Genomic DNA, 11,081 nt, shown 5'->3' with positions numbered 1-11,081 from the left:
GTGTAATATCTGAAAATGTAGCTAGCTAGACCTTCTTACCCGTATACAACATCGATGGATGCTTCTCCTGTCACGGATGCCATGGTTGCCCTTAGTTTTCAAATGTAATCCGGAGACAGGTGTTTTCTCCTTCTCTTTAGCTATCATACTTGAATTCCACTGATTTCAAAACTCGGTCCTCCAGAAAGTGGATAGCAACTCTTATGCAGTTTTACTACGCAATAAATTTCAAAACCTGCATTAGACAGGATTACCTACACACACTGACCAGCTCAAATAGACAGAAGCATACTTTTTGGCAGACCAATCCAAACTCATCTCTCGGCATGTCCAGTTCACTCATTATCTCAGCCAATCATGGCTAGCGGGAAGGTTTCCGGCTTTTTCTGTGGCTAAAATGTGGCTAAACCTAAACCTGAAGTCGAACGATGAGCAGCCATTTTCTGGTTCAAGCTAGTAGAGGGGTGCAGTGGCGGAAATTGATCAGAGTCCAGGAAGGTCCCACGGCAGGTAGAAAACCACACCTATTCTCGCCAGTGGCACAGAACCCTGTAGAGTGGTGGCGAAGTGCAGATGATGCATCACATCGTGGGGTGGACTAGTAATGTCAGGCCTCTCAGTAAGGCACATGATGTGGATTGATTTCTCGTTCTACTTTGCTCCGGTCCTGGTCAGTCAGGGGTGTGAAGTCTGGGTGGCTCAGTCTCAGTAGATATGTGGTCATGGGATTGGGTAACCTGGTTGACCTCTTGTCTCTGGGCTCTGTCCTCTTCTTCAGAGTGAGCTGCAGTAGATGTGGTCACCACGGTGAATAGTGTGGTGCTTACTGCATGTGGTTGCTATATTGGCCTGGGGATCTGGTCTGGGGAGCTTTTTATGTTGATGCCATTATAAATCTCAGATTAGAAAATATATATGAACCATCCCTACAACAACAACAAGTTCTAGGTTCATGCCAAGATGTTTTGTTTTACTGTAGCTCATTATACATCAGCAATCTCCTTCAATATAATAGATAAGAGGGCTGGGCTCCAATGGGTGTACCGCCCCCACACACACACACTCCTATATCTAACTCAGATATAAATAAAGCTGCTCTGCACAGTTTGGTTTATTATTTAGATCAGATACACTATGAATCTACACTAAGAAATAACACTTGATTCATTGCACTCAATTGAAAAGAACAGTGTTTTTACTTCCCAATGGCGTTCAGTGAAGTGGATGGATATCAAGCAGTACAATACTGTTTTCCTCTCCACAACTCGTCTTGCGTTAAGGAGGAGCGATCCATAGCAGAAAATATACTCATGCACCTTTTTTTTTTCTCTGTGTCATCATTCACAGTGTTTGTGAATCTGCTGGTGATCATCTCCATCTCTCACTTCAAGCAGCTCCACACTCCAACGAACCTGCTCATCCTCTCTCTGGCTGTGTCAGATCTCCTGGTTGGGATTGTTGTGATTCCAGTGGAGGGCATCAAAGTCATCGAGTCATGCTGGTATCTTGGTGAAACAATGTGTTCAGTTTTTCATGGGATTGTTTTCTCTGTCATTTTTGCATCTCTATACAATTTAGTCATCATAGCTGTTGACAGATATGTTGCTGTTTGTGATCCTTTACTCTACATTTCAAAAATAACTATTGGAAAAACAGTGACTTCTATATTCCTAACCTGGATATTTTCTTTTATATATAATCTTGTTATTCTATACTGTAATGGTCAATGGTATCGTTCTCAGGCACACAAGAACTGCCATGGAGAATGTGTGTTGATTATCAGTTTTACATGGGGAATTATTGACCTTTTTGTCTCCTTTGTTGCACCTTGTTCTGTTATTATATGCTTATACATGAACATTTTCAAAGTGGCAAGAATTCAAGTAAAAGTGATGAATATCACAACCAGGATCAAGATGTCAGAGAGTAAGGCAACCAAAACACTGGGGGTTGTGTTATCGGTGTTCCTCGTCGGTTGGATCACATATTACGTTGGTTCACTTTCTGAGGACTACCTGGCACATTCAGATGTCATCATAGCATTTCTCTCCTGGGTTGTGTACATTAATTCATTCCTTAACCCTCTGATCTATGCATTGTTTTACCCATGGTTCAAAACAGCAGTAAGACACATCTTAACCTTACATATCCTGGCACCCTCATCCTCCTTAATAAATCTCTTTCCAGAAAATTGTTAGATATTTTTTTTTAAATACAGAGTGGCCTTGTAGGTACACACTGTATGTTGTGCTATAGAAAGTTATGTAATATATATGTTATTGCTTATTGCTGCATGTTTGTATTGATGACTTAGGGCCCAATTCAATCGGTTGGTTATACTGTAAAAGAAAACAGCACTGCAGGTTTACTAAGAATGTTGACATTGTATCCTAAGGACAGCTGTTGTTCTGTGTCATTAAAAAATGACAACAGGAACAACTCAAGTGTGTGTTGGATTTAGTGTGGTTACAGCTCCAATACAACATTCTGAATGACTCAACAGTGTAATTTTCCCTCAGCAATTTATTATATTTGGACAACAAGTTTTAATGCAAGGATATCATTATGATGTAGAGAAAGAGATGGCTTTAAAATACTAGCCATGTAATAACAGACACACAGCACCGTGGTGCCATTCATTCAGTAGAGTCAGACAGATTTCTAGACAGGGAAAAGTGTAATCAGAATGACAAAACGCAAAGTGAACTCTCACAGACATATGTATTGCTTTTGTTGGTTACATACGTGTAGATGATCAAAATGAAGCTGTACTGTATGCTAGCTATTGATCATTGAGTTAGTATAAGTGCAACTTAGCTGTTTGACTTTGAATTTTCTTTTATATTGTGTTAAATTATAGAAACCACACCTAAAAGGTATTTTCCGGTAATTTACTTGACCAAACTGGATTAAAAAAGTGTCTTCCAAGTGGCGCAGTGGTCTAAGACTGCATCTCAGTGCTAGGGACGTCACTAGACTGTATCACAACCGGCTGTGATTGGGAGTCCCATAGGGCGGTGCACAATTGGCCCAGCGTCGTCCGAGTTTGGCCGGTGTAGGCCGTCATTGTAAATGAGAATTTGTTCTTAACTGACTTGCCTCGTTAAATAAAGGTTACATTTTTTTTAATTCTAATAATCAAAATTGTGATGTATGCAGGATGTATCAAGATGCATGATGAATTTGACAAGCTACCAAATTACTAACAGGGAAGTAAACATTTGATTATGGCCTTGCATGGCATACATATATATCACTGATCGGTGCATCCAGTCAAGTAACATACTGCAACAGTGCCATCCTATGGGCAACACAATGAACTACACTCCTAAATATATATGACAAGACATGGACAGCATCTTATTTTCTGCAACTATTACGTGTACCCATCTCATTGTTATTACATTGTTAGAGATTGTTTTTGGTGGGTGCAAAAACAATGGTTATGTGAGGTTAAATGTGTATGTTTTGGGATGTGAGTAACTCTGTTTGACCTGACGAAGATCCGTTTTCAATGGAAAACGTTGTCAATAAAGCAGGGAATTGGGAGCTTTAACAGTGTACGGGCCTTCTTGTTCTTTACTAATATTATTTAATAGCCCAGCACATTTGTTTCTAAGGACTTATCTGTGGACAGCATCTTTCCCACACAGTGGGACAAACATTAGGAACACCTTCCACCCCTTTTGCCCTCAGAACAGCCTCAATTCATCCAGCCTCAATGCCCATGGTTAATTTGGTTTGACATTCGATATCTCTGTGGGGCTATTTAGGGACCATCAGTAAATTACAAAATGTACAAGGTCAGTAGCTCCAAATTTCAATGACTTAAAAACCTCAAACCAACTGTAAATTTTTTAAATTCATATAAAAATATTAGCACATTTACATTGTGTAATTTTTTATGGTTCCTAACTATCCCCAGAGCCTGGCTATCCAAATTCAAACCAACTTTGCCACAGTCACACACGAGCTGGCTAAAGCTAACCACATACAAGAGACCGCATACAAGAGACACCCATCAAACCACACCCTGAAAATAACTCACATTTTACTTCATTCTTGGCAGCTAGTATTTCTTAATTAGCCAAATCTAAAATGAGGCCAAATCAGGAAAACTGTTAAACTATTATCAATGTTTACCACCTCATTCTGGCAGTGCCCCAGCTGTCCAATCAATTGATCCCTGACCCACCAGGGTAATTTTTCCTGCTGTGTAATTCTGTAGAGTGCTCTGTGTCTGAGGGTGTGCCCAGCCTTCATTACGCTGATGGAGTCCCCCCCCAACTACACAAGCCCAGCCTGCACGCCCCCTTAACTCAACCGTTTTGCTCTGGCAATGTTTCGCTTATGCAAGTGGCTAAACATCGGCCTGCCCATATGAACATACATCAACTTAGGCTGTGAAATACAGTATCGGTAATGTATGGGAATAAAAAATGCATAAATTAGTGTAGATTCAACTCCCACCTCTCCAAATCGCTGGTACAGCAAGCAATGATTATGATTTCATGTAACAGTATCAAATCTTATTGCGCCAAAATAATGAAATTATATTATTTGATATACATGATAGTATACTTATATTTGAATGTAATGTATACTGTACTTGCGCTTAGTAATTTCTTGATATTCTGCATTACATCTACTGCGGATGACCGGAGGCACACAGAGACAGACAGTGGTTTGAGCCTTAGAGGACATCAGCGAGACACATGGAGGCAGACGCCTTGAAGTTCTGCTGACTTCCTCCCATCCCTCATCAGTAAAGTGCCCCTGTCCGGGAAGGCTTGGCTTGATGTCCCTGTGATGGTCATTATCAGATATGTCTGCCTCCCTCCATAGATCCATTAATAGCCTGTGTTTTATTCTCTTCCCTCTGCCCCTGGCATGTTAATAATTGATATGAGTGCTATGTTGTTCTCATGGTCACCCAATTCCTGGATCTGATGGGGGAAAGGTTAATGAAAATGATGCCACCTGCAGTTTTAAACAGCAAGTCCCCTGTGTGTGTGTGACCATTTCCTAATTGGAGACAAACTGGTGTTTTTGTAATTGTATCCGCGGAGATATATAATACAATGTGTTTGTTGTACTGAATCGTAAAGGAGCATTCAATAAAATGTCTAAATTAGGGGAAACACGGAATGAGAACTATTACTGAATATCTAGCTGCATATAACCCCCAAAAATATTGAACTCATTCCATCTTTAAAAGGATGAGTGGAAGTGTCATGCACGATCGCATGTGCACACTGTCATGTTGGCAGGAGTGGGTCAGACAGGGCATCCATAATGAGCTTTGAGAAAGAAACAAACATTTGAGACATTACATTTTGTCTGGAAATACCTAGGACACCTACAGGTATAGAAAATAAATGCCTTCCTCCTTTCAATTCTAGTTAAGGATGAGAGCCCTCTTCTCTGGACAAGGCAGCAGGGCTTGTAATACAAGTAATACCCTATTCCGCTATTCTCTCTCCACAATCTTTCCTTACCCTCTCTCTTCCCCCTCTGTCTCTTGCTCTCTCTCTCTGTCTCACTCTCTCTCTGCATCTAGATTGTTCATGGGGAGCAAGGAAATTATTTTTTCAGTAGCCTGTATTCAACATAGAAAGAGCGCAACAAATATGCAGCCAAGATAATAGAGAATGATCTTCAATATTTCTCCTCTCTCCCTCGCTGCTTCTCTCCTTTCACCTCACTCACTTCTACTTTCTCCTGCCCTTGTGCTCTGTGGTGGAATGTACAGCAGACAACTGTTTGAGGACGTCTAGGACAGACAGAGGTATTTACCGGTGGATGGATGGGGGTGCAGTGTGGTCATTTTCACATTCTGTTTTGGACCTGGAACGTGTCGGACAGGTAATACAACATCCAGCTGTTTTGGAATAAGTTCCTTCCTAGCAATTGTTACCTTTCATTAACTGGCAAGAGAAAAGTCATTTGTTAGTCCTTATTCATAACAAAAAGCCTGTGTTGAAATCCCAGTCAGAGAGCTGCTGTGACAAGAGGCTTTGGGTAGTAGAATGGTTGCTTAGGAGATGGAGGGGCCACACCCCAAAGGGGGAAGATCACACAGGTGTATCTAAACTCAGCAAAAAAATAAACGTCCTCTCACTGTCAACTGTGTTTATTTTCAGCAAACTTAACATGTGTATATATTTGTATGAACATAACAAGACTCAACAAATGAGACAAACTGAACAAGTTCCAAAGACATGTGACTAACAGAAATGGATCAAATTCGTCCCTGAACAAAGTGGGGGTCAAAATCAAAAGTAGCAGTCAATGCAGCTGGTGGCCACACCAGATACTAAGTACTGCAGTGCATCTCCTCCTCATGGACTGCTCCAGATTTGCCCGTTCTTGCTGTGAGATGTTAACCCACTCTTCCAACAAGGCACCTGCAAGTTCCTGGATATTTCTGTGGGGAATGGCCCTAGCCCTCACCCTCTGATCCAACAGGTCCCAGACATGCTCAATGGGATTGAGATCCGGTCTCTTCGCTGGCCATGGCAGAACACTGACATTCCTGGCTTGCCATTTAGGCTTGCAGCCTAACACACAGAACAAGCAGTATGGCTGGGGCATTGTCATGCTGGAAGGTCATGTCAGGAAGAGCCTGCAGCAAGGGTACCACATGAGGGGGAGGATGGGGAGGATGTCTTCCCTGTAACTCACAGTGTTGAGATTGCCTGCAATGACAACAAGCTCAGTCCATTGATGCTGTGACACACCTCCCCAGACCATGACGGACCCTCCACCTCCAAATTGATCCCGTTCCAGAGTACAGGCCTCAGTGTAACGCTCATTCCTTTGACTATAAAAGCAAATCCGACCATCACCCCTGGTGAAACAAAACCTTGACTCGTCAGTGAAGAGCACTTTTTGCCAGTCCTGTCTAGTACAGCGACGGTGGGTTTGTGTCCATAGGCGAAGTTGTTGCCGGTGATGTCTGGTGAGGACCTGCCTTACAACAGGCCTACACGTCCTCAGTCCAGCCCCTCTCAGCCTATTGTGGACAGTCTGAGCACAGATCGGGCAGTTGTTGTTTACATCCTGTACCTGCCCCGCAGGTGTGATGTTTGGATGTTCCGATCCTGTGCAGGTGTTGTTACACGTGGTTTGCCACTGCGAGGACGATCAGGTGTCCGTCATGTCTCCCTGTAGCGCTGTCTTAGGCATCTCACAGTACGGACATTGCAATTTAATGCCCTGGCCACATCTGCAGTCCCCATGCCTCCTTGCAGCATGCCAAAGGCACGTTCACGCAGATGAGCAGGGACCCTGGGCATTTTACTTTTGGTGTTTTTCAGAGTCAGTAGAAAGGCCTCTATAGTGTCCTCAGTTCTCATAACTGTGACCTTAATTGCCTACTGTCTGTCAGCTGTTAGTGTCTTAATGACCGTTCCACAGGTGCATGCTCATTAATTGTTTATGGTTCATTGAACATGGGAAACAGTGTTAAAGCCCTTTACAATGAAGATCTGTTAAGTTCTTTGGATTTTTACAACTTATCTTTGAAAGTCAGGGTCTTGAAAAAGGGAAGTTTCTTTTTTTGCTGAGTTTAGGTGTAAAGAATTGTTTAAACGGTATCTTAGGTCGAGGTTTTATTCCCAAACACTGTGCAACACTACAGACCGACCACGGTAAGTTTGTATTGTCATGTAAAATGCATGAAGAAAGTTTCAAATCATTACTTTCATACTCAGCTAGTCGTCAACGAACTACAGCACTGTTCATGTTGGTGTCTACTGTAAAGGGCCCTCCAAAGCAAACCAAGAGATAGAACTAGAGAGAGATACAGTGACAGATAGTGAATTTAAAGCAGGGTCTGAGAGAGAAAAATGAATGTTCAGGTTGCAGGGGTGTTAATAGCAGCTCTTTATCATTATGGTCTATTAAGCCAGTCCTTGTTTATATTAGTCACTGTGCTTCTCTATCCTCCTGTAATGGGTAAGCAGTGCATTATAATGTAAAAAGCTTTCGATTGGCCATTCGGCTCCGTTGCCATGTGACTCAGACTGACTGAGTGGCTGTAGAGAGCTAATATAAAGGCACTTAGGCAACTGAGGCAGGTACTTGTGTACTGGATGCACCTCTCTGCTCTCAACATAATTACACATAAAAGCAGGCCACCAATTAAAAGGTGTCCAGCTATCTGATGGCCATGGTCTCAACATCCGCCTGATGTGGGCCAAAGGATTCAGTAATCTGCTGTATTTATCATGCCATTGGTTATGAACGCTTCTCCAATCCTCCCAACATCCTCCCAACATCCTCCCAACTGAAAATGTGACTGAAGTTAACACATGTGAAACAGTACATGGAGAAGGCTATACCTGTTCCCTAAATGTTGATCCTAAATTCTTGCACAATGATTTAGCATAATATAACATTTCATTCGGATGTGGCTGGAGTTTGCAGGAAAGGATATTAAACTGTAAAGCTGTGCTTATTGATTTTAGGAGCTGCATGACGTTACCATCTAGCAGAGGACATGGTGGTCAGAAGGATTGGAAAAGCTGCACAACTCTCTAATTGTATTTCAGATTGAGGTCAGTTTTATCACTTAGGTTCCTGTAGGGAGTTGGCTCTGCCTCAGCATGGCACAGTTTTCTCACCATTTTACATTTAGCAGACACTCTTATCTAGGTGTGACAACTACATATCACAGGCATGGAATGTACATTTTTCCTCAATAACAAAGCTATCAGTAGAGTCAGAGCTAGAAGGCGGGGTGGGGGGTCAAGTGCAAGTGCTTGTTAATTTAAAAAAATTTATTGGGGGGGGGGGGGGGGGGGTTGAGGTGAGGAGGAGGATTATTTAAGAGACTGTTTGAAGAGGTAGGGTTTCAGATGTTTTTGGAAGATGGGCAGGGACTCTGTAGTCCTAGCTTCAGGGGGAAGCTGGTTCCAGGACAGAGAAGAGCTTAGACTGGGCTGAACGGGAGCTGCCCTCGGGGCAAGAGACCTGAGGTGGCAGAACGGAGTGCTCGGGTTGGAGTGTGAGCATAGCCTGAAGGTAGGGAGGGGCAGTTCCTCTTGCTATTCCGTAAGTAAGCACCATGGTCTTGTAGTGGATGTGAGCTTCGACTGGATGCCAGTGGAGTGTGCGGAGGAGCGGTGTGACATGAGAGAACTTGGGAAGGTTGAACACCAGGCGTGCTGCAGCATTCTGGATAAGTTGCAGGGGTTTGGTGGCGGGGAGCCCAACCAACAGTGAGTTGCAGTAGTCTAGACAGGAGAGGACAAGTGCCTGGATTAGGACCTGTGCCGCTTCCTGTGTGAGATAGGATCGTACTCTACGGATGTTGTAGAGCATGAACCCTGAGGAGCGGGTCACTTGCTTTGATGTTTGCAGAGAACATGGTGTCTCCCAGGGTCACTCCAAGATTCTTTGCACTTCTTTGCAGTTGTCAATCGTGATGGAGGGCTTTGAGCGTGCAGGCCTTCCCGGGAGGAGGAGCACTTCCTTCTTCTCGAGGTTGAGCTTGAGTAGGTTGGCCAACATCCAAGTTGAGATATCTGCCAGGCACACAGAGATGCGTGTCGCCATCTGTGTGTCAGAAGGGGTGAAGGAGAAAAGTAGTTTAGTGTCATCCGTATAGCAATGACAGGAGAGACCATGTGAGGATATGATGGAGCCGAATGACTTGGTGTATAGAGAGAAGAGGGCCTAGAACCGAACTCTGGGGACACCAGTAGTGAGAGTACATGGTGCAGACACAGATCCTCTCCACGTCACCTGGTAGGAGTGGCCTGCCAGGAGGAATGTAATCCAAGAGTGTGCATCGCCTGAGACGTCCAGCCCTGAGAGGGAGGAGAGGAGGATCTGATGGATCTGTTCACTGTGTCGAAGGCAGCGGATAGATTTAGGAGGATGAGAACACGGGAGAGAGAGTCAACTTTGGCAGTGCAGAGAGCCTCCTTGATACAGAGAAGAGCAGTCTCTGTTGAGTGACCCGTCTTGAAGCCTGACAAGTTAAGTTCAAGAAGATCGTTCTGATAGTTAACGAGAAAGTTGATCAGAGACAGCATGCTCCAGTGTTTTGGAAAGAAAAGGATACAGGTTTCTTGAAGAGGGGAGCAACTCAGGTCATTTTTAAGTCAGAGGGAACGCAGTCAGTGGTCAGGGATAAGTTGGTGAGGGAAGTGAGGATTGGGAAAACGTCTCCAGAGATGGTCTGGAGACGGGAAGGGGGGGGGGTCAAGCGGGCAGGTTGTCGGGTGGCCAGACCTCACTCGTTGGAAGATGTCATCTGGAGAGAGAGAGGAGAAAGAAGTCAAGGCGTAGGGTAGTTCTGTGTTTGAGACCAGTGGACTCAATAGGCTGAGTGAATAAGTAGCTGGTGTCGTCAACCTTTTTTCAAAGTGGTTGACAAAGTTGTCCACAGAGAAGGAGGAGGGAGGGGGTGGAGGATTAAGGAGGGAGGAGAAGGTGGAAAAGAGTTTCCTAGGGTTCGAAGCATAAGCTTGAAATTTAGTGGTAGAAAGTGGCTTTAGCAGAAGGGAGAGGATTTAGCAGAAGGGAGAGGATTTAGCAGAAGGGAGAGATGATGGGATAGAAGAGAGAATTGAGGGAGAGAGAGAGAGAAGATTGCGATGGTGCATGACCATCTGGGTAGGGGCTGAATAGTGTCATGTCTTTGGCATCATTAACCTTTCTAGCGCAGGGGTTCCGCTAAAATATGTGTAACTTTCACACATTAACAAGTCCAATACAGCAAATGAAAAATAAACATCTTGTTAATCTACCCATCGTGTCCGATTTCAAAAATGCTTTACAGCGAAAGCACTAACCTTTGATGATCTTCATCAGATGACACTCATAGGACATCATGTTACACAATACATGTATGCTTTGTTCGATAATGTGCATATTTATATCCAAAAATCTTAGTTTACATTGGCGCCTTACGTGCAGTAATGTTTTGATTACAAAATATCCGGTGATTTTGCAGAAATACTCATAAACATTGATAAAAGATACAAGTGTTATTCACATAATTAAAGATAGACTTCTCCTTAATGCAACCGCTGTGTCAGATTTAAAAAAACTTTACGGAAAAAGCGTAA

General features: G+C 43.4%; 1 protein-coding gene across 1 annotated transcript; it reads left to right on the top strand.

Annotated features, from left to right (window-relative positions):
* The first annotated feature begins 1,205 nt into the window (after window positions 1-1,205).
* On the top strand, window positions 1,206-3,556 carry LOC110533111 (trace amine-associated receptor 13c-like). Its single transcript, XM_021617205.3, has one exon. It carries the CDS (start codon window positions 1,206-1,208, stop codon window positions 2,196-2,198), a length of 993 nt encoding a protein of 330 aa, XP_021472880.1. The 3' UTR covers window positions 2,199-3,556.
* The last annotated feature ends 7,525 nt before the right edge of the window (window positions 3,557-11,081 follow it).

The sequence above is a fragment of the Oncorhynchus mykiss genome, chromosome 10 (assembly GCF_057628025.1).
Source record: "Oncorhynchus mykiss isolate SJ-2025 chromosome 10, ASM5762802v1, whole genome shotgun sequence".
Classification (NCBI taxonomy): Eukaryota; Metazoa; Chordata; class Actinopteri; order Salmoniformes; family Salmonidae; genus Oncorhynchus; species Oncorhynchus mykiss.
The sequence above is the reverse complement of the archived record's forward strand: the minus strand, read 5'-3'. Positions and strand labels throughout refer to the sequence as shown.